The following is a 24,790-nucleotide window of genomic DNA, read 5'->3' as shown; positions in this document are numbered from 1 at the left end:
AATGGTGGAATTATTCCTGGAGAGCAGGAATGATTTATTGGCACCTCCCCCACGCCATCCTTATCATACAGGGCAGGCCTGACACTTAAAAAAAAGTACCAATAAGAGATAAGGAAAACAATTGAGGAAGCAGCTTGCCAAAACTGCCAGCAAACTAAGCCAAGTCACAAAAACCATCAAGAGAATATGTTCCGCTATCTTCTAGTTCAAGGTTTCTGCCACGTAGCAATGGTAACAAATAGGACAGGCAAAACCACAAGGATTGACAAAAAATGGTTTATTTACACTATTTGAGAGTAATCAGTGGGTATATAATAGGCAGCTGTTACATCTAAGATAGTTCAGAGCTAAAAAGCTCAGTGAATTCCCTTCTATTCTTTAATTCCCTCAAATCTTTCAGGGTATAATTTTAGTCATAGTCCTTATACAAATTATTTCTAATTCTATCCACACCTTCCCTTTTGTAGTTATTTTTCTTTCAGTTTTTTTTATTGTGGTAAAATATGCATAGCATGAAATTAACCATCTAAGTATACATTTCAGTAGTATTAAATAACATTCATAATGTGCAATCACCACCATCAACTCCAGAAATCTTTTCATCTTGTAAAACTGAATCTCTAGACCTATTAATCAATAACCCTTTATTTCCCCTTCTCCCCAGCCCTGGCAACCACCGTTCTACTTTCTGTCTTGGTGATTTTGTCTACTCTAAGTACCTCATATAAGTGGAGTCATACACTATTTGTCTTTTTGTGACTGGCTTATTTCACCTAGCATAATGTCCTCAGGGTTCATCGGTGTTGTAGTATACGTCAGAATTTCCTTCCTTTTTAAGGCTGAATATTTTATTGTATGTATATAACTCATTTTGCTTATCCATTCATCCACTGATGGACACTTATGGTTTCTTCCACATTTTAGCTATCATGAATAAGCTATGAATGTGGGTGCACAAACAACTCGAGACCCTGCTTTCAATTTTGGGGGTATATATTCAGAAGTAGAACTGCTGTATCATATGGTAATACTGTTTTTATTTTTTTTGAGGAACCGCCATACTGTTTTCCACAGTAGCTGTATCATTTTACATTCCCACTAACAATGCACAAGGATTCCATTTTCCTCATCCACATCCTCACCAACACTTGTAATTTCCTGACTTTTTTTTTATTTTATACTAGCCATCCTAATGGGAGTGAGATGGTATCTTATTGTAGTTTTGATTTGCATTGCCCAAATGATTGGTGATGCTGAATATCTTATCATGTGCTTATTACCCATTAGTATATCTTCTTTGGAGAAATGTCTATTCGAGTCCTTGCCCCATTTTTTGAGTCAGGTTGTTTTTGTTGGGTATTAGGAGTTCTTTGTATATTTTGGATATTAATTCCTTATCAGATACATGATTTACAAATATTTTCTCCTATTCTGTGGATTACCCTTTTATTCTGTTGGTAGTGTCTTTTGATGCACAAAAGTTTTTAATTTTCATGAAGTCTAATTTGTCTATTTTCCTTTGATGATTATGCCTTTGAGTCATATCCAATAAACCACTGACAAATCCAATGTCATGAAACTTTTACCCTATGTTTTCTTCTAAGAATTGTATAGCTTTAGGTCTTATATTTAGGCCTTTGATCCATTTTGATATAATTTTTGTATATGGTGTTAGGTAATAGTCCAATTTCATTATTTTGCCTGTGGATATCTACTTTTCCCAGTACCAATGCTGGAAAGATTGTTCTTTCCCCATTGAATGGTCTTGGCACCCTTGTCATTTGATCATATATGCAAGGGTTTACTTCTGAGCTCTCCATTCCACTGGTCTATATGTCTCTCTTTAAGCTGGTCCCACACTGTTTTGATTACTATAGCCTTGTAGTAAGTTTTGAAAGTAGGAAGTGTGAGCCCTCCAACTTTGTTCATCTTTTTCAGGAATGCTTTGGCTATTTGGGGCTCCTTCAGATTCCATATGAATTTTAGGATTTTTTTTTTCCTGCAAAAGCCTCATTGGGTTTTGATAGGAATTGAGTCGAATCTGCTGACTGCTTTGAGTAGCATTGACATCTTAACAATATCAAGTCTTCCAATCCATGAACATTGGATCTATTTCCATTTACTTATGTCTTCTTTAATTTTTTTATCAATGTTTTGTAGTTTTCATTGTGTAAGTCTTTCACCGTCTTGGTTATTTCCTAAGTATTTTATTCTTTTTGATGCTATTGTAAATGGAATTGTTTCCATAATTTCCTTTTCAGATTGTTCAGTCTTATTGTATGGAAAGCTACTGTCTTTTTTTTTTTTTTTTTTTTTTTAACATTTAATCCATTTGTACACTGTCAATTTTTTTAAATTTTTTTTTTTTTCAGATTTTATTGGGGATGGGAAACAGGACTTTATTGAAGAACAGTGTGTACTTCCAGGCCTTTTTTCCAAGTCAAGTTGTTGTCCTTTCAATCTTAGTTGTGGAGGGTGCCATTCAGCCTCAAGTTGTTCTCCTTTCAGTCTTAGTTGTGGAGGGTGCAACTCAGCTCCAGGTCCAGTTGCTGTTTTCTAGTTGCAGGGGGCGCAGCCCACCATCCCTTGCAGGAGTCAAACTGGCAACCTTGTGGTTGAGAGCCTGTGCTCCAACCAACTGAGCCATCTGGAAGCTCAGCGACAGCTCAGCTTAAGGTGCCGTGTTCAACCTTAGTTGCAGGGGGCACTGGCCACCATCCCTTGCGGGACTTGAGGAGTTGAACCAGCAACCTTGTGGTTGAGAGACCACTGGCCCATGTGGGAATCGAACCGGCAGCCTTCGGAGTTAGGAGCATGGAGCTCTAACCGCCTGAGCCACTGGGCTGGCCCCTGCTACTGTCTTTTTTTGTGTTGACTTTGTATCCTGCTACTCTGTTGAATTCATCTATTGGTTCTAACAGGTTTTTTTTGTGTGTGTGGAATCTTTAAGGTTTTCTATATATAAACTCATATTATCTACAAACAGATATAATTTTACTTCTTCCTTTTTAATTCCTTTTCTTTCTTTTTCATGCCTAATTGCTCTGGCTAGAATTTCCAGTATTATGCTGAATAGAAGTGGTGAAAGTGGGTACCCTTGCCTTGTTCCTGATTTTAGAGGAAAAACATTCAGTCTTTCAACATTGAATGTAATGTTTGCTGTAGATTTTTCATATATGGCTTTTTAAATTTAAAGTCAATTTTGTCTGATATTACTATGCCCACTTCTGCTTTCTTTTTTTTTTTTTTTTTTTTTTTTTTTTTTTAAAGATTTTATTGGGGAAGGGGAACAGGACTTTATTGGGGAACAGTGTGTACTTCCAGGACTTTTCTCCAAGTCAAGTTGTTGTCCTTTCAATCTTAGTTGTGGAGGGTTCTGTTCAGCTTCAAGTTGTTGTTCTTTCAGTCTTAGTTGTGGAGGGCGCAGCCCAGCTCCAGGTCCAGTTGCCGTTGCTAGTTGCAGGGGCACAGCAACTTGCGGGATTTGAACCAGCAACCTTGTGGTTGAGAGGACACACTACAACCAACAACTGAGCCATCCGGGAGGCAGCTCAGCTCAAGGTGCCGTGTTCAATCTTAGTTGCAGGGGGCAGAGCCCACCATCCCTTGCGGGACTCGAGGAATTGAACTGGCAACCGTGTGGTTGAGAGCCCACTGGCCCATGTGGGAATCGAACCAGCAGCCTTCGGAGTTAGGAGCACGGAGCTCTAACCGCCTGAGCCACCGGCCCGGCCCAACTTCTGCTTTCTTTGTGTTACTATTTTACAAGGAATATCTTTTCCCATGTTTTCACTTTCAATCTGTTTCTTTGAATCTAAAGTGTGTCTCTTGTAGACAGCATATAGTTGGATCATGTGTTTTTATCCATTCTGCCAATCTCTGGCTTTTGGTTGGAGAGTTTAATCCTCTTACATTTAAAGTTATTTCTGATAAGGAGCAAATTACTCATACTTCCATAATTTTGCTATTTGTTTTTCACATGCCTTATAGCTTTATTTGTCCTTCATTCCTGCATTACTGTCTTCTTTTGTGCTTAGTTGACTTTTTTTGTAGTGAAATGTTTAAATTCCTTTCTAATTTCCTTTTGTGTATATCCTATAGCTATTTTCTTTGTGGTTACCTTGGGGATTATATTTAACATTCTAAATTTATAACATTCTACTTGGAACTTATACCAGCTTAACTTCAATATCATACAAAAACTCTGCTCCTTTATAGCTCTATCCCCACCCCTTTGGTTATTGATGTCACAAAATTACATCTTTATACGTTGTGTACCCCAAAACATAAATAATTTTAAAAAATGCTTTAGTCTCCTAAATTATGTAGAAAGCAAAATGTGGAGTTACAAAGTTTTGTTACAATAATGGTAACTTTTATAATTGACCAATATTTACTTGCATTGAGATATTTATTTCTTCATACAGCTTCCAGTTACTGTCTAGTGTCCTTTCATTTCACCTTGCAGAACTCCCTTCAGCATTTCTTGCAGGACAGGTATAGTGGTAATGAACTCCCTCAGCTTTTGTTTATCTGAGAATATCTTATTTTTGCCTTCACTTTTGAAGGACAGCTTTGGTGGATATAGATAGGATCCTTGATTGACAGTTTTTTTCTTTTAGCACTTTGAATGAGTTGACCCATTGCATTCTGGCCTCTAAATTTTCTGACAAGAAATCTGTTCATTATTTTATTGAGAAGCTCTTGTGTGGGATGAGTCACTTCTCTCCTGCTGCTTTCAAGATTCTCTCTTTGTCTTTCAAAAGTTTGATTATAATGTGTCTAAGTGCAGGTCTTTTTTAGTTCATCGTACTAGGAATTCGTTGAGCTTCTTAGATGTTTATATGCATGTCTTTAATCAAATTTGGGAAGTTTTCAGCCATTATTTCTTCAAATGTTCTCTCCACCCTTTTCTCTCTTCTCCTTTGAGACTCCCATGATGTGTATGTTGGTGTGCTTAATGGTCTCCCATAGGCCCCTTAGGCTCTGTTCACTTTTCTCCAACCTTTTTTTCTTTCTGTTACTCAGACTCAGTAATTTCCATGATCTTATCTTCAAGTTCACTGATTCTTTCTTCTGACTGCTCAAATCTGCCTATGAATATTTCTACAGCCATGTGTTGCTTAACAATAGGGATACGTTCTGTGAAATGCATCATTAGATGCTTTCATTGTTGTGCAAACATCATAGAATGCACTTACACAAACCTAGATGATATAGCCTACTACACATTTAGGTTATATGGTAAAGACTATTGTTCCGAGGCTAGAAAACCTGCACAGCTTGTTATTGTACTGGGTACTGTAGGCAATTATAATGCAACTGTAAGTATTTGTGTATCTAAATATAACCAAACATAGAAAAGGTACAGTAAGAATATGAATATAAAAAATAAAAAAATGGTACACCTGTATAAGGTACTTACCATGAATGGAGCTTGCAGGACTGGTAGTTGCTCTGGGTGAGTCACTCAGCGAGTGGTAATTGAATGCATAGGCCTAAGACATTACTGTACACTACTATAGACTTTATAAACACTGTACACTTAGGCTATACTACATTTATAAAAAGTAATTTTCAACTTAAAAAATTTTTTAACTTTTCAACTCTAACACTGCAGCTTAAAACACAGATACATTGTTACAGATGCACAAAAACATTTTCTGTCTTTATATCCTTATTCTATATGTATTCTACTTTTTAAAATTGAAAAACAATTTTTTTTTTTTTTTTTTTTTTTTTGCTTTTTAAACTTTTTGGCTAAAAACTAAGACACTGGGGTGGCCGGATGGCTCAGTTGATTAGAGTGCAAGCTCTTAACAACAGGGTTGCTGGTTCAATTCCCACATGGGCCAGTGAACTGGGCCCTCCACAACTAGATTGAAGACAACAAGCTGCTGCTGAGCTGCTGGAGGGGCAGTCAGATGGTTCAGTTGGTTTGAGCTTGAGCTCTTAACAACAAGGCTGCCGATTCAACTCCTGCATGGGATGGTGGGCTGTGCCCCCTGTAACTACTGATTGAAATCGGCAACTGGACTTAAAGCTGAGCTGCACCCTCCACTAGAGGGCGCCCTCCAACTAGATTGAAGGACAATGACTTGGAGCTGATGGGTCCTGGAAAAACACACTGCTCCCCAATATTCTACACCCCCCCCCCCGGCCAAAAATAACACAACACACACACACACACACACACACACACACACACACACACAAAACAAAACAAAACAAAACAAAACAAAACAAAACAAAAAACTAAGATACAAACACACACAATAGCCCAGGCCTACACAGGGACAGGATCATCAATATCACTATTTCCCACCTCCACATACTGTCCCACTGGAAGGTTTTCAGGGACAATAACACACACTGAGCTGTCATCTCCTGTGCTAATGCCTTCTGCAATACCTCCTGAAGGACCTGCCTGAGGCGTTTCTTGAGAGGTGTCACTCCTTTCACAAATATGTCTGTGGTGGTTTGCTTGGTTGGTTTTTGTTTTCATCATGGTTCTCTTGTAGACAGATAATGCACTGTGACTATTTCTCTCTATTAATGAAAACCTTTTGGTGTTGGTGGGGTGAGGGGGGTCGTCTATGTTTTCAAACTTTTTAAGGAGCTTGTTGAGGTCTGCAAATATTCTGCTAAAACATTCACTGTAAATTTTCTTGGGTGTTCTTCTTTTTCTTCCCCTGCAGTTTCCTTCTCTCTCGCCTCTTCTCCAGCTATGCCCTCCTGTTCCAGTTCCAACAACTCCCCATTAGTCAGCTCCCCAGGAACCACATCCAGGGCTCCTCAGTGTCATTTTCACCCACTCGCAGGCTCAACTTGTTTGCCATCTCAACCACAGCCCTGTTGATTTTTGCATCCTCCTCATCCTTGGCAAATACTTTGAAGTCATGAAAAACCTCTTGAGTATTTTCATCCAGATGCCATTCATACACTCCTTGGTGACAACACCCCAAGCCCAAGCAAGGTTCTTGATGTAGTCATAGATGTTGTCATTTTTCCAGAATTGCATCAGTGTCTTCCTTAGTTGCAGCAATAGTCTGAGCAAAGGTCCTCCTCAGGTAGTAGGTCTTAAAAGCTGTTATAACTCCATGATCCATTGGTTAGATCAAAGAGGTGATGTTTGGAGGGAGAAACACCACTTTGATATTGGGATTAAGATAACCAATAAAAGGACGAGCATTATCAACAATAAGCAAAATCTTGAAAGTTATGTTATTCTCCAAACAATACTTGTCTATTGTACTGGTATAGCAATTCAGGAGGGCATCTTGGAAGAGAAGCTGGGTCATCCATGACTGATTGCTGGGTCATCCATGACTGATGCAGTACACTGGCAATGTGTACTTACTGATATGCTAGAAGGCTCTGGGGTTTTCATTGTGCCAGATCAAAAAGGGTTTCAATCTGGGGCAGCCAGCAAGCTCTTAATAACAGGGTTGCCAGTTCGATTCCCACATGGGCCATTGAGCTGTGCCCTCCACAACTACATTGAAGACAACGAGCTGCCGCTGAGCTGCTGGTGGTTGGCCGGATGACTCAGTTGGTTAGAGCATAAGCTCTTAACAATGAGGCTGCTGGTTCAACTAAGATTGGAAACAGGTGACTGGACTTGGAGCTGAGCTGCGCCCTCCACAACTAGATTGAAGGACAACGACTTGAGTTGGAGCTGATAGGCCCTGGAAAAACACACTATTTCCCAATATTCCCCAATTAAAAAGAAAAATTAAAACAACAAAAAAGGGTTTCAATTTGTAGCCTGCAATGTTGTTATCTTGTCCTTAAAAGCCTTGAAACCTAGAATTGATTTGGCCTCCATAAGGATGAAAGTCCTTTCAGGCATCCATTTATAGAATAAGGAGGTTTCATCCATATCAAATATTTGTTCTGGCAAGTACTTTTCCTCCACAATCAGCTAGAGTTTCCAAAATTTCTTCAGCTACCTTCACACCAGCACTCGCAAACTTACCACTACCTTTCACATTATGTAATGAATCTTGAATGGTTTAAACTACCCAGAGCTAGCAGTAAATACAACATTGTAGTTGGGTCCAGTCTTTCCTTTCAACATTACAAACGGCTTTCCCTGTGATCGTCATGGTGCTGAGAGGGATATACTCTGTGTCTGGTCTTCAATCCAGGTCGTTAGAAGTTTTTCCATGTCTGATATAGGCCCTTCTCGAATTTTTGTTAAGTCTCGTCTTCAATGAAGCAGACCCTTTAACAGCTTCCATCATTTCGTTCTTGCTTTTCAAGATCACAGCTATGGTGGAATGGAACATGCCTGACTGGCGAGCAATTACCATTACTGATTTCCCACCTTCATAGTTCTTAATCACTTTTAATTTGTGTCCAGGCCAATCATTCAACCTGGTATCTTACTGGCAACATTAATAGTGGATTTTGTAGGCTTAGCAGCCACAATGAAAGAAACAACACAAGATTAAATCAAGCACAAGAGAAAATGATGCAATCAGAGATGTAAACACAAGATGTTAGAGGCTGCTGCTGGCATAATACAGCATACTGTTTTACAGCAAACAATTTTTTTTATGAGTAGAAAGAGCACACTTTAAAATAACAACAATAAGTATAGTGTAGTAAATACATAAACCAGTAACATAGTCATTTATTATCATTATCAAGTGTTATGTACTGTACATAATTGCGTGCTATACTTTTATATGACTGATGGAGCAGTAGGTTTGTTTACTCCAGTATCACTACAATCACGAGTAACGCATGTTAGGATGGCTATGATGTTACTAGGTGATAGGAATTTTTCAGCTCCATTATAATCTTGTGGGACCACTGTTGTATATGTGGTCCATCACAGACTGAAACGTCATTACGTGGCATGTGACTGTAGTGAATTTCTCATTCAGTTATTGTACTTCACAGCCTCAGACCTTCTTCTTCTTATTTTTAGGTTTTCCATCTCTTTTTTCATGTTTCCATTTTGTTCACACATCATTTTCTTGACTTTCTCCACATCTTCCTTTAGTTCTTTGAGTATCTTTTAAGACAATTGTTTTAAAGTCTTTGTCTAGTAGATCTGCCATTTTTCAGGACAGATAATGTTGATTTACTTTTTCCTTTGAATGGCCGTACTTCCTGTTTTTTTGTATACCTTGTGATTTTCGTTGAACACTGGATATTTGAGTCCAATATTGTGATAACTTTGGAAATCAGATTCTTCTTCTCAGGGATTGTTGTTTTTATTATTTTGTTGTTGTTGTTGTTGTTGTAGGCTGTTTCCGTGCCAAGCATTAGCCTGAGGTATAAACTTAAGGTCTTCTCAGGTCTTTTCTGAGCATGAGTGGTCAATTTCTAATTTTCCTTGTGTACGCAGTTTTATTTTATTTTTTAAAATGTTTTAATCTTTGATGTCTGACTTCCAAAAGAGGAAAACAGAAAAATAAAGAAGGAAAAAAAGGGGCTCTGGCCCTTTAAATTCCTTAGAAGTCACTTCAGTCAGAGAGGAAGGGGCTTGCAACCGTGTGGGTGAGGTGCAACAACAATGGCTGCCCACCTCTTTGTCTGTACCTCTGTGACCAGAAGCAGCAATCAGTGATCACAGCACAGATCTCTCACACTTGGAGTATAGGGTCCTTTTTGCCCAACCTGGCTCCTGCAAGCTGTGTGCAAACTGCTCCAGGAACACTTGAACAGCTGCCTGCCATGAGGCTGGGGGTGGGGGATGGTAGCTGCTACTGTGCTAAGGGCTCAAATTGATTAAAATTAATCACAATTTACCATCCAAGGCTTCCCCTGGAAATTGCAATCCTTCAATAAGCTCCAGAGTTCCAAAGTAGTTACATCAGACAGACTCTGCCGGGGCAATTGTTGTCTAGGTGCGGAGACAGATTCCTGGCGCTTCCTACTCCACCATCTCCCCAAATCCTCTCTAACCTCTTATTGTTTTGAAGTCATCAGAATTTTCAGACTTGTTCATTTTGCTGGTAGTCATGGTTATCTAATTCCATTAAGTCAATACTTTCTATTTTCACTGAGATCGTGTCATAAAAAACATTGCCAAACACATATAACCATGATCAGAACTTCTTCCCAGGTATATCTCCTATCTCATTGTTAACTAGGAAACTCTCCTTAGCCCAATAAACTTTCTTTTTTGCTAGTATTATCATAAGATTGCTGACTAGAGAATTAAGCCCCCTCTTAATTCTTATAGGAATCGATACTTGTCTGTTAGTGTATGGGTTTCGTAATTTTACTAGTAATTGTCCAGAGTATCTGTTAATCAGCTTTTGTGTGGTCACTTTTAGGCTATGGCTTCTTAGGGGTCAGAGTCTGTTTTTGGTTTCCTTTGTATGCATTCAGCATAGTACCACTCATAAATGTTTGATATTTTATTTTTAAAGTGAAAAATTTCCAAACATTTACAAAAGAAGAATGGAGGGTATAATGAGCCCTGGTGTACCCATTACTCACTTTCAACACTTAACAATTCATAAAAAATCTCAATTCATCTCTACCGCTACCTATTCTAATATTATTTCAAAACAAATCCCAGGCACGATACAGTTTTAATTGTAAATATTTCAGTGTACCTCTCTAAAAAATGTACACCAAAAAATTATTACCAATTTCTTAATGTTATAAAATATATAATTAATGTTCAAACTTTCCCAAATGTTTCCTAAACATATTTTTACAATGTGTTCAAATTAGAATCCAAATAAGGCCCATATATTACAATACAATTGATTGCTATGTCTCTTAAATCTCTCTCTTTTTTTTTTTAACAGGACTTTATTGGGGAACACTGTGTACTTCCAAGCCTTTTTCCCAAGTCAAGTTGTTGTCCTTTCAATCTTAGTTGTGGAGGGCGCAGCTCAGCTCCAGGTCCAGTTGCCGTTTTCTAGTTGCAGGAGGAACAACCCACCATGCCTTGTGGGACTTGAGGAGTTGAACTGGCAACCTTGTGGTTGAGAGCCCACTGGCCCATGTGGGAATCAAACCGGCAGCCTTCGGAGTTAGGAGCATGGAGCTCTAACTGCCTGAGCCACTGGGCTGGCCCCTTAAATCTCTTTTAAGATGTGGGTTCCCTCTCCAGATCTTTGTTTTTCTTCCCAGCAATTTTTTTTGTTGTTGTTGTTAAAGAAACCTGGTCATTGGTCCTACAGATTTTCCCCCAGTCTGGATTTTGCTGATTGCATCCTGAATGTGTTGTCATTTAACACATTCCTCTCTTCCTTGCATTTCCTGTAAATTGGTTTTCCAGGTAATGAGCTATATAGGAATATAACTGGATGCTCAAAGGCAGACGTTTAACTTTTTGTTAAGTTTCCCCTTTTTGTCCCTTTAAGAAGCTAGGTAAGAATGTGGCTGTCCCAAAGAGGTGTATAGTAAATGGAATTTATTGCCCAAATCTGTGTTAGTAAACCTTAAATATTTAGTATGATAACAACACAAACGTCGGTGTTTCCTTTCTGTTGTTCTCTGTAACACTCAATTCTTTGTTAACAGTTTAGGTTAAAAGGGGACATGGATATTGAAGGAACTAACTTAAATTGTCCAATTTTTCTAGTCCTAGCAACCTTGGATAAATATATAATAAAAAAGGAAGGTCAAAGCAATACCTAAAATTAGATTTTTGGAACGCTCACTCTCTATCTATACCCTTGAACCTTATGATAAACTATAAGCAAAAGCTGACTGTGATTTTCAAGTCATTCATAACCGAAGCATTTTGAGTAGGTAATACGAGAGTGGTTATAATAACAGATTTTGGCATTAAATAGAAATGGGTTCAAACAGTAGCTCTGCCACTGACCAGCCGTGTGATCTTGGATGAGTAACTTAAACTTGGTAAGCCTTAGTTTCTCAGCCATAAAAAGAAGATAATATCTACCTCATAGCATTAATGTGAGGAGCAAATGAAATAAAATAATTACATAAAGTATCAGTCCCATTGTTCATGTTATGTTTCCCCCCTGAAGGCAGAGACCAAGCCTGATTTACCGTCATATTCCGTGGTGGTCTGCTCACTTTTTTTCAATTTGACAGAATTTCAAATGGATTTAGCCTAGATCAGATTTCACTGAGAACAGGTCGGATATGAGGCTAATTCAATCCGGTTGTGTCCAAGTAGCCCAGGTTTCCGTATCACGGGGGCTAGCCAGTGTCTCTGACTGCAGTATTCCCTACTGAACTGCATGAGGAAATGAACAATGCTCTTCAAAGGCTGGCCTATGAGTCAAGAAACTGCAGTATGTTGTCTTTCTTAGCTAAAGTGATTAATCTGATCAAGGTTAAAGGAATTACAATTTCTTAACAGAAGCAAGAGCAATCCCCTGCAGTCACTGGTAGGAATTATAATGTAAATCAATTGTGAGTACTTAGGAACTCTATATGCCAGACTACCTCAAGATGGCTTTCTACTCAGCATCATAACATGAGGTTGCACAAGGACACCCACTCAATCTAAGTGGGTGAGGACAGAAGGAATGCTCATCTCCAGAGCACTGAGCCCCAGGAGAGAGGCTGGGAAAACTGAAGCATCTCTCGTCCCATCCTTGAGAGTTAATCAGATAGGTATGGGTTTGAGGAGGCCTATAATGTATGATGAACAAAATGCATGAGTCTCTCTGGTGTTCCCTGCATCCAACAGTTTACTTGGTAAGGGGATTGGTTCAACTATTGGAAGAGAGTCAGAGGCTGACCAGAGAAGAAACACGGAGTTGTCCTAGCCCTTCTTCTGTCATGAACCTCTGTGTTCTAAAATGAATTTGAACTCATTGACCCGAATCTGGCTGTGGGTAGAGACTGCTAGTGGAGAGTATCCATCAAGCTGGGTGGTCAGGGGCTAAGAGAAGGAAGCAGAAAGGGAAAAGTAATCTTGAAAAGTGGAATTACCAACCTATAAGGAATCATATCAGTGAGCGTCCTGCTGGTTTCTGTGGCCATTTTTATTTTGTTTGCAAGTGCACCAAAGCCAAGAATCTGTAGGGGTTAAAAAAAAAAGGCAAATAATCATCTAATAATTATTTTACGTATTGCTTCGAGAAACACAGGTGTCCTTAGCATCTGGCAGGACAGGGAATGAAATACGTGATAGTCATGAAGGTTGCATGAAGGTTGGAGAGAGGGTCAGTTCAGTGGAGCAAAAAAGGCAGACGCTTTCTCCCTGACTCTTTGCGTTCCCCAAATTCTTTTTAGCCTTGTAGCCAGAATGAAAAACAACTTTAGCCTTGGTCTCTGACATAGTAATAGGAATAAATGGACGCTCTGGACTTGTCTTTCCTCACCAACTTTCAACATCTAGAGCAAATATAAACATGTTTTTAGGTAATAGCTGTATCAAGGTCTCAGTTTTAAAAGTTTTTAGATCTAGATATGTTGTGCCAGCATAAATAAATCTTTGGAGGGAGTGTTGAGGCGTATTGAGAGTCGTATTACTGGTTAACCCGTAATAATATGGAACAGCATTTGACAGCACAAGGAAAAGGGTCTTCGGCAAAGCAATTACTTGCCTTCCCCCCCCCCCCCCATTCATTTATTTCTAAAATGGCAAGTCTCCCTTCCATTTCCACTAGAGGGGAAAATAGACAGCCTATCAGCTGTGCTCCTTGGAAAGACCTCACACCAAAGCAAATTAAACCAGAGAAACGAGAACTCAATGTCTAGCTTTTAAAGTAATAATTACATAGTTGCTTTACCCCACTCTACTAATTCGTAAATCTTTTCCCAGCATCTACTCTAAGAGTTGAACTGGACAGTGAGCAGTGTGGCAGTTGGTTTACCTGGGATGCTATGATCAGATGAAGACCCTTAGGAAGCCTACAGATCAGAATGGAAGGAAGAATCTGGATCGCAGCTTGAGTCAGAGAAGAATAGTTTGGTCTTTATATAGTTAAGGAACAAGAAGTGTGGCAAGTGGCCAAGGAACGAAAAATTAAAAAGCAAAAATAAATCACCCAAAGGCAACTATTATTGACACTTTTTTGGTGTTTGCTATACAGCTTAAATATACACACTACTAATACATTATGAATATACAGTATATACCATTTCTTATAGCTATGGGATCCTCGAATTATTTGTCAGTATATTCTACCTGGATCCAGATATAGCCTTGAAAATTTTCCTTATTATTTGAGAAGGCTACCTTCAGGACAGATTGGGGTATGTGTGCAAGTTCCTCCATCACATCTAAACAGTGGTTTCTCGATGGGTGTGTGAGAAGCTTTTTACACCTGAGGTTACAGCAGCTCTCATCCTCCCTCTGCTGCTTACCTCACCACCAGGGGAAACATGGAGTTCTCTTTCCAGTTTTAAGCTGCATCTCCAATCCCTGCTATGTGGCAGAAAGCATTCCCAGTCACATGACATGTGTCTAGGTAGTATACGCCAGGCTTCAATAAACTTTGAGCATAAATGAAGTCACAAAAATGTTTAATTCCTAGATTGCAATAATTCTAAGACTTCGTCTACGTGCATTGCTGGGCCTCAGTTTCCTCCCTCACTTCCCCTTATGGTGCATCCTAATTATTTACAGCAGTCCCCAAAGGGATGTCTTCACCGTGGCTCACACAAGAATTTGTGAGCCATAGGAAAGCCATAGCAACCTTCACACTCTTGTCTCCTTTCCTAATAACCCTAAGTTAATGTTCATTGCCTTTGAGGTTGCTTGAAGGATTATCACTGTGATTCCTGTTGTCTCTTAAGAGAGTGTTGATTTGTGACTGCAGGGAGGGGCCTTGAGGTCATTATGCTAAGGAAATAAGCCAGACAGAAAAACAAATACTGTATAGTATCATTTATATGTAGAATCTAAAAAAACAAAACAAAACAAAAAACAGTCACACTCATAGAAACAGAAGGTAGAAAAGTGGTTGCCAGAGGCTAGTGGGTGGGGGAAACAGGAAAAAGTTGGCAAAAGGGTACAAACTTTCAGCTACAAGATGAATAAGGCCTGAGGGTCTAATGTAGAAATAACATGGTGACTATAGTTGATCACATTGAAATTTGATGAGAGTAGAATTTAAATGTTCACACACACACATACATAAAAGATAAATATGTAAGGTGATGGTGGTGGATGTGTTAATTAACCAGATGGGGGCATGCGTTCACAATGTACATGAATGTCAAATCAGCATGATGTACGCTTCAAGCATCTTACAAGTTTATATGTCAACTATATATCCATAAAGCTGAACCGAGAGAAAGAGAGAAAGAACTGATGTCTGTGTCACAGATGCCATCTGCTGGTGACTCCAAAGCCTCAGTTTCCTAAGGTGCCAGAACTGGGCTGGGTTCGTGAAAAGGAGAGGTCGCCCCTGACTCCTCTCCCCAAACATCATACGTACATTGTCTCCTGGGCTCTAAGGCACCCCTGTGTTTTGAAAAGTCTTTTATAAAAGCAGCCTTTCAGCTTCTGGACTTTATGAATTAATAGCTTTTCAACTACTCCAAGAAAGAGAGAATACGTACCTCTGTAAGAGGTAGATAGACAACAGTTATGAGACAGAGTTTGGTCTCAATTTCCAAAGCAATTCCCATACTTTCAATCACGAACGGTGTAGACCTGGATTAGTTAGTACAGGATAGTTTATGCTATGGCAACATACAAACCATGAGATCTTAACACGTAAAAGTTATTTTTCACCTGTGCAATCAGGGTCTCTCGGGCAGATTTTTGCATATGGTGTCTCAGGGATCCAGGCTCATTCTACCTGTGGTTTCTATCATGTCAACATACAGCCCCTAAGATGATCACAGCAGGGGAAGAGAGAGCATGGGGACTCGCCTAGTCTCCTATGCTGTGGCCCCAAGGTCACATGGTCCTGCCTGCCTACAAGGGTGGCTGGGAAATACAGGGGAGCACATGGATATTTGGTGAACTGTAAGTATTTCTGCAACAGAACACTTCTTAAGGGGAAACTATTTCTCAAGGACACCCAAAGAATCAATGATCCTAGTATGAGAAATGCTGACTTAAAACCCTGAGCTTTATTTATGAAAATATCTTTATCACTGTAAAAATATTAATTATAATGGTAAAAAATAAATTTTACTAGTAGATTTTTAAAAAGAGACAAGAAATGTTATCATTAGACAGTGGTGAGCCCCAGCTCTGCCACTTACTCGTGATGTGGATGAGGTCATTCATTTCATACCTCGTCTCCTTTCATTTCTTTACTGTCACATAATGAGAACGAAAGGAGGCTGAATAGCAGTATGATTGCAACCACATTGAAATAGAAACAAAACTTCTACATAAAAGAAGATGGGAATTCGCCAACACTTGGCATAGGCCTATCATATACTTGTTTGAAAGAAGAAAGGACTGAATAACTGAAAATCGAAAAGTATCTATTGTACTTGACTTTGGGTGGTGCAGCCATAGAAACGTCTTTTTCTCTTTTTTTTCTTATGTTTTACAAAATTGTTAGGATGAACCTGTATTATTTTCACAAGGGGGAAAACCCTTATTTTTAAGTAGTATGAAAGAGGCAATACATGAAAGTCCTTTGAAAATAAGTATGTTTTACACATATAAGCTAATATTTAAAACTAAATATATTCAGCTTTGTCACAATTCAACAGGTTTTTAAAAATATTATTTTTACAGTCTTCTCTGAACCTTTCCCTTCCTAGGTTGCTTTTTGTTGAACTTTAAAAAGATCATTTTAAATGATCTGAACCATGAATTTGAGGCATCGAAACACTTACCAGAAAAACTTCCATGGGAAACTCAATGGGGTACTGATTAAAGGAAATTCGGATACATTTGTTCATTCTCAGAACAACAACAGCAGTTAGAAATAGTAGGATGCTGGTAGAATTAGCTTTTGGGAGAGACATGCAGTAGTTAACTATGTTCTGAAAGAAAACAAAATTACAGAGGCTTAGAAAGGGATATAATAATTGCCTAAAATCTAGAAAATGACACTCTTTCTAGATTAGTTCAAAAAGAATCCCTCCACCTGATCATTGCAGTGCACACCTGAAGCTGAAGCTGAATAATACTGAATGTCAACTATAATTTAATATATATGTATTGTCACAGGATGTGGAGTACAGCAGAGGGAATAGAGTCAGTGGAACTGTAACAGCTATATACGATGTCAGAGGGGTAAAAGATTGGGGGAGGGAGGTTATCACTTGACGAGGGGTGTAAATGTCTAACTATTACATTGTTTTGTACACCTGGAACTAATAATAATAAAAAATAAATCAATAAAAAGAAAGAGCAAAACAAAACAAAACAATACTAAGAAAAAGGCAAAGTAATTTTCAGTAACTAAATTAAGATGTATTTTTGACTTAAAATATGAGTTTGTTTTGAAAGCACTCTTGTGAAAGTGAAAACTATTTCATTAAAATATAGATGATGCAAACATTATGGTCAATACCTTACAAATCTCATGGATATCCAAATGCCTTATGGAATAAATGAGGAGAATAAAAGCTATTGACATAGGCTGATGGGTTGATTTTTTTAAAAAAATTTTATTTTTAATTCTTGCTCTGAAGGAGTGCCTGATGCAAGCTGTTTGGCATTTTTTCTAAGTTTCTAATTTCTGAATTCTCATTTGAATTAAACTGTCCACTAATATCTAGCTCGTTGCATGTAGAGATATATCATAGAAACTGAATGAAATAGATGAAAAAACACATTAAAAAAAGAATCTCTCTGTGGTACTGCTGAGCACAAAGCATTACGAGAATAGTAAAACCAAGTGGGTAGATATGTACTCTTTTAAGTTGAAAAAGTGATATTAAAAGACAGTAATGCCCAATAAGGATAGAATATACTTTATATATTTCATCATAATGGAAAGGATCCAGGAGTTCTGTTTATTAGCCTATTCTTTATTACTTTTCCCAGACCATATATGTTCTTTAGCTTGGCTCCTATACCATTCTTGCAGTTGGGGGTTACTTAGCATTTTATATTCTTTAACTGCTTTAGGATACATGTCTATTATGAGGCATGTAATGGGAAGAATTATGAAAGAGACAGTATCTTAAAGACTGAATTTTAATATAAATCATGTAGGTTTAAAAATCTGGGCAAAATGGTTCATGCAACTGAGAATATGGTCCAACTGGCATCTGTAGTTAATCAAGACTGTAAATCTAGAAGAGAGAAAATTATTTCCAGGACCCTCCACCCAGCTGGTCCACTCCTTTTTGGAGGCAAGGGGAGGGGTGAGGGTAGAAATTACTCACATAGAAGAAGGAGACAAGACCAGTGTGGAAACTAATCATAATCCCGAAGATGCAAGTCATCTGGGATGCTATGATGTGTAGTGCCGTGGCAGCCAGGTAAGCGCTGATTGCAGCCTCTGGAAGGTAAGTGGCAATGAAGCCAAAACCCAACATGCCCATTGATAGCTGCAGGGGGTTCAGACGGGAAAGAAAACACAGTGAGACAGAATGTCATCAAACCAGCCGTGATACCAATTAGGTTCTCTCCAGGGTGTTTCCAAGACAAACGTTAGGTTAGGCCCCTTTGATTACTCTTCTATTTCTCTTTCTCTAATCAACTGAAATGAATGAGATGAGGTAGGTCCTTGGTGTTCATTCAGAGGCTCCCTACAAGCACTAGACCACACTTATTTCTTCGCAGGCACTTAAGCTTCATTTCTTGCCCTAGAATCTACTGAGCATGTCGACTTAGGGTTAACAGTAACAACGTGATCAGAACAAGCCTTTGCCTTTCGAAAGGCTCTTTCATTAGAAGCCCTGATAGAAAGCCCTTTCCTGGAGACGTTAATATCCCTTTGAGGAATGTAGCTTTTCACAAAGAAAAAGACAATTGAAAAAACTTGAGTTCCAGCTCAAACTTCTTGGTTTTTGACTCTTATCTTTACTAAGAATGATTAAACTGAATTTCTGTCATCAGGATTTCGTATATATTTTATATATATATATATATATAATATATATATATATATATGTTATATATATATAAAACATAGTATTTTACATGTACATATGCATATATAATATATAAATATATATTTTAAATGTTGTGTAATATATAATAAAATAAATTATATATATATATTTCTAAACATATAAAAGATCTAAATGATAGACACTAATCTATTAACAGATGTTACTTTTGGGGAATTAAAGGTTGGTGGCAATACTTTATCATTTATACATTTTACTATTTGAAATTTTTGCAATATGTGTGCCCAGCATTTGTAATAAAAAACACAATTGGAAAACTGATGGATAAAGGGTGAACCCCAACCCCCTTAAGAGGGTAGGTAAACTGGCACAGCCCAATGAGGAAGACAGGGAAAGGAAAACAAATCTTGAAGCCTACTATTGTCACCACTGTATTAGAAGCTCCCAGAAAACAAACAAACTTGGAAGAGTAAATCTTTTCGCTTTAAAAGCTCTTTGTTTTCAGTCTTCCAGTCAGTTGGGTGCTGTGTCTCCCTTAATCTCTTGTCATTACCACCCAATAAACTCCTCTACTCTAATCAGGCCAATCTTGTTTCCTGTCTTTTGTGATTGGCTGATTTCTACTTTGGTGCTTATGCACGCACCCCCCACCCCCCTTTTTTTTTTTTTTGCCAGCTCTGCTGATCCATGTCCATCCTCTTTCAAGAGCTTAATAAAGTTCCCCTCCTTCAGGAGGTGTGACGAAAAGAGCATGATTCCTGGGGATGGAGAACTTGGCTTTACTCCTGGCTCTGCCATCCATTGGCTGTGTGAGTTTGAACAAGTTAATTAAACTCCAAGCCTCAGTTTTCTAACCTACAAATTGTGAATAATACTCAACATGCAGTGTTTTGTATGGATTACATTACATAACACATGTAAAACACGCAGCTCAAATCTGAAAATAGTGACAGGTGCAAATACGTATCACTCATTCTTCCTGCCATCCTTTCCTTCCAGCTTGTAAATGGAAAATATCTACAATTAACCATAAAACTCTTTCTTGCTCAGCTGTTACGTGGCATCAAAATCTGTGTTAACATCATTTTGTAGGCAGCAATTTTCAGTCAGAGTTGGCCTGTGACATGAAACCTATCTGCCGTTCTTACAGAAAGCAAGTACTAAATGGTTAATGAATGAAAGAAAGGCTCAATAAATGGTTGTTTCCTTCCCAGACAACTCCAATCCAACTAAAGATTATTCTTTTATTTGATATTCTTTTGACATTGAACTCTTCACTTTTATTTAGTTTTCACTTTAAGATTATCTAGAGCATAGATTCTGGAGGTAGATCACCCAGACCCTGAATCCCAATCTGAGAGCTAGCTATGTGACCTTGGGCAATTCATTTAACCTCATTATACCATTGTTTCCTTAAAATAAGGACCATAGTAATACCCACCCTCAAAAAGGGGTGTCGTGAGGATCAAGTGAGATAATACACGTAAAGTGCTTTGAACAATGACTAGCACATAGCAACAAATGTTAGATATTATCATCTAGTTCAGACTTCTTTAAATTTAAAGTTTTTATTTTAGATAATTGTAGATTGATATGCAGCTGTCAGAAACAAAACAGAGAGATTTGATGCACTCTTTACCCAGTTTCTGGCCAATGGTAACATCTTTCAAACCTGTAGTACAATACCACAATTAGGATATTGACATTGATACACCAAGATATAAAAATAATTCCATCATCACAAGAATCCCTCCTGTTGTCCTTTTATAGCCAACCTCTACTTGCCTCTCACTTCCCATCCCTACTCTCAACTTCCATCCTCCTACCTCCACCCTCATCCTTAACCCCTGGCAACAATATGTTCTCCATTTCTACAATTTTGTCACAGGAATTTTACATAGAAATCATCAATATGTAAACCTTCTTATTTTCAACTCTATTCATTTTTGTTCTTCATTATTTCCTTCCTTCTGCTTGTTTTGGATCTAATTTGCTTTTGTTTTCCTAGATTCTTGCAGTGGGAGCTTAGATTATTAATTTGTGACTTTTTCTTTCTTCTACTGTATGCATTTTAGTGCTATAAATTTCCTTCTCAGCACTGCTTTAGCTGTGCCTCACAAATTTTAGTATTTTTTATTTTCATTTACCCTAATGCATTTTTAAAAATTTTCCCTTAAGACTTCCTCTTCAACCTATGGGTTATTTAGAAGTGTGTTGTTTAATATCCAAATGTTAGGAGATTTTCCAGTTAATGTTCAGTTATTGAGTTCTAGTTTGATTCTAGTATGGTCAAATACACTGATATCAGTTTGTTTAAATTTATTTTTATCTTATTATTTTATATTTTTAAAGATTTTATTGGGGGAGGGGAACAATATTTTATTGGGGAACAGTGTGTACTTCCAGGACTTTTTCCAAGTCAAGTTGTTGTCCTTTTAATCTTAGTTGTGGAGGGCACAGCTCAGCTCCAGGTCCAGTTGCCATTGTTAGTTGCAGGGGGTGCAGCCCACCATCCTTTGCAGGAGTGGAGGAGTCCAACCGGCAACCTTGTGGTTGACAGCCCGCACTCCAACCAACTGAGCCATCCGGGAGCTCAGCGGCAGCTCAGCTCAAGGTGCCGTGTTCAATCTTAGTTGCAGGGGTCGGAGCCCACCATCCCTTGTGGGAGTCGAGGAGTCCAACCAGCAATCTTGTGGTTGAGAGCCCACTGGCCCATGTGGGAATTGAACCGGCAGCCTTCGGTGTTAGAAGCATGGAGCTCCAACCGCCTGAACCACTGGGCCAGCCCCTGTTTAAATTTATTGAGGTTAGTTTTATGGAACAGGATATGGTTTATCTTGGTATATGTTTTATGGGTCTTTGAAAAGAATGTGTGTTCTGTTATTAGATGGAGTGTTGTGTAAATGTCTCTTAAATCCCCTTAGTTGATAGTGTTGTTGAGTTTTATTATTTCCTTGCTGATTTTCTGTGTAGTTGTTTCATCAATTATTAAAAGACGGGTGTTGAAGTCTCAAACTACAACTGTGGATTTGTCTATTACTCCTTTCAGTTCTATTAGTTTTTGCTTCACATATTTTGTAACTCTGTTGTTTGGTGCATACATACTTAGGATTGCTATGTCTTCTTGATAGAGTGATTTTTTTTTTATCATTATATAATGTCTCTCTCGACCTCTGGTAATTTTCTTGGCTCTGAAGTCTACTTTATCTAATATTAATATAGTCAATCCTGCTTTCCTTTGATTCATATTTGTGTGTTATATCTTTCCATTCTTTTACTTTCAACCTGTTTATATCATTTTTGATGTTTCTTGTAGACAGCATATTTTAAATATGTCAATGTCTATTTTTAATGTAAGTGTTGGTATGTTAGGGCTTAAGTTTGCCATTTTTCTGTTTGTTCTGTTTTTCATTTCTCTTTTTCTGTTTCCTGACTTCTATGGGCTACTGGAACATTTTTAGAATTCCATTTTCATTTATCCATAGTGTTTTTGAGTGTATCTTTGTATAGCTTATTTAGCGCTTGCCCTAGGCATTATATTATATATACGTAATATCAGAGTCTGGTGGTGTCAACATTTTACCAATTCAAGCAAAGTATAAAAACCATACTTTCATTTATGTTTGTTTATAAAAGAATTGTTTTAAATAATTTTATATGCATTTTGAATCAGATCAGTGTTATAATTTTGCTTCAACCATCAAACATAATTTAGAAAAAGCAAGAGGACAAGAAAAATCTATCATATTCATCCATATTTTTACTCTTTCCATTGTTCTTTCTTCCTTCCTGATATTTAAAGATTCCTTCTTTTATCCTTACCTTTCTTTGTAGAGAAATTTCTTCAGCCATTCTTTTTGTGGTAGGTGTGTTTGTAACAAATTCTCTTAATTTTCCTTCATTTGACTTCCCCTTCATCCTCAAAGGATATTTTCACTGGGTATACAATTTTGGATTGACAGTTCTTTTCTTTCAGTGAATGAAAAAATTGTGCCACTTCCTTCTGGCTTCCATGGTTTCTAATAAGAAATCTGCTGTCATTTGAATTGTTTTCCCCCCTGTAGGTAAAGTGCTTTCAATATTTTTAAAAAATTATCTTTAGTTTTCAGAAGTTTGACTATGCCTTGTTATGGTGTGGATTTCTAAGGATTTATCTTGTTTGGTATTTTCTCAGCTTCTTGAAGCCATAGGATTGTATCTTTTTGCCAAGTTTGGGGAATTTTCAGCTATTATTTCTTCAAGTATTTCAGACCCATATTTTTTCTTCTCTTTCCGGACTCTTACAACACAAATGCTAGAGCTTTTGTTATATTCCCATTTGTCCCTGAGGCGCTGTTAACTTTTTTTTCAGTCTATTTTCTCTCTGGTGTTCAGATTGGGTAATTTCTATTGTTTTTTCTTAAACTTCATTGATTCTTTCCTTTGTCTCCTCTCTTCTGCTGATGAGCCCATTCTTCAAATTTTTAATTTTGTTTATTATATTTTTTCAGTTCTAAAATTTCCATTTTGGTTCTTCCTTATATTTTCTATTTATTTGATGAGAATAGTTTTTTTTTGTTGTTTGTTTGTTTTTTACTGATTTCAAACATATTCATAATTGCTTGCTGAAGCATTATTAGGGTGGCTATTTTAAAATCTTTCCAGATAATTTTAACATCACTGTCATCTCAGTATTGGCATCTTTTTATTGTTTCTTTTTTTTTTTTTTCATTCAAGTTGAAATTTTCCTGGTTCTTGGTATGACAATTGGTTTTCAATTTAATTACACATTTGGGTACTATGCTATGAGACTTTAGATCTTATTTAAACTTTCTGTTTTAGCTAGCATATTTTGACAAGTGCTGTTAAGGGAAGGAGAGGGTGCCACCTTGTGATTGCCTGGTGAAAGTCTCGGTTCTCCTTTTAGCCTCCACTGACACCTGAGGCAGTAGGGACTCCTCATTATTGCTGGGCAGGGGTGTAAGTTCTGGCTCCGCACTAGGCCTCCACTGATACTATCCTGGCTGGGAGAAACAGGAATGCCTTTACTTCTCCCCATGTGGCCTCTAATTATACCACAGCAGAAGGGAGTTGTCCTAATTACTGCTGTGTGGTGGTGAAACACCTGCCTCTTCACAACTTCTCTGACACAACCCCAGCAATAAGTAGGAAGGGTATCTCATTACTGTCCAGTGGAGATGAAAGTCCTCTCTATTTGGCCTTCTCTCCTTTTCTGACAAAACCCCAGTTGGGGTGGGTACCTCATTACAGCTGGTGAGGGTGGAAGTCTAGGCTTCCCACTTGGCCTTCACTGGCATGAATGGCGGTGACACCACAGTTCTGGCTTTTCTTGGTGTTTGTCTGGAGTAAATCAGTTATTGTGTAAATGTTTTTAGTCTTGCTAGCCTTTCTTGGTCCTGTGGCTATAAAGTACAGACTTCTGTTGGAGCTTTATTTTTCATCTGCACCTATTGGCATTTTTGATTTCTGGTTTCTTCAGACTGAGAAATATGAAGCAAAAGAAAACCCAGGGAACCACTGTGTTGTTCCTTGTGTCCTAAGGTTTCAAGCCAGTTTGCCTTCTCTCCACCTTTCAGAGTCTTCTTACATTTGTTTTATATATAATGTTCCAAGGTTTCAAGTAGTACTTAGCAGGAGGAATAGAGAAAAGTACATCTATTCCATCTTCCTAGGAATGGAATGTCTCCTCCTTTATTAAATGAAAAAGTGAGGCTCAAAGGAGGGAACAGGACATGCCCAAGGCCACTTAGATAATTAATAGGCTACTGACTTTTGCCTGTAATTTTGTCTTCTACAAGATTGATTTTTTTAAACTACATGAATTATATCTTTTTTAATTTTTGGTCTCTGTTAAAGTGCCAAATTCATTTCTCTGTACCTAGTAATT

The 24,790-nt window shown here is 38.0% G+C and overlaps 1 protein-coding gene across 7 annotated transcripts in view; it reads right to left on the bottom strand.

The window, feature by feature from the left end:
- The window catches only part of SLC26A8 (solute carrier family 26 member 8), an 80,871-nt gene that overhangs the window by 22,268 nt on the left and 33,813 nt on the right, over positions 1–24,790 (bottom strand). For 5 of the 7 annotated variants that reach the window (XM_019738818.3, XM_019738824.3, XM_019738820.3 and 2 more), the window contains 3 exons: positions 18,214–18,378; positions 16,711–16,860; positions 12,893–12,975 (listed from right to left, as the gene is read on the bottom strand). In XM_019738818.3, coding sequence (XP_019594377.3) covers positions 12,893–12,975; positions 16,711–16,860; positions 18,214–18,378 — 398 coding nt within the window. The remainder of the gene's footprint in view (positions 1–12,892; positions 12,976–16,710; positions 16,861–18,213; positions 18,379–24,790) is intronic. The other 2 variants (XM_019738821.3, XM_074332851.2) reach the window with 2 other exon arrangements.

The sequence above is a fragment of the Rhinolophus sinicus genome, chromosome 2, assembly GCF_057876585.1.
Source record: "Rhinolophus sinicus isolate RSI-liver-muscle chromosome 2, RSI-T2T, whole genome shotgun sequence".
NCBI lineage: Eukaryota > Metazoa > Chordata > Mammalia > Chiroptera > Rhinolophidae > Rhinolophus > Rhinolophus sinicus.
This window is presented reverse-complemented; position numbering and strand designations above follow the sequence as displayed.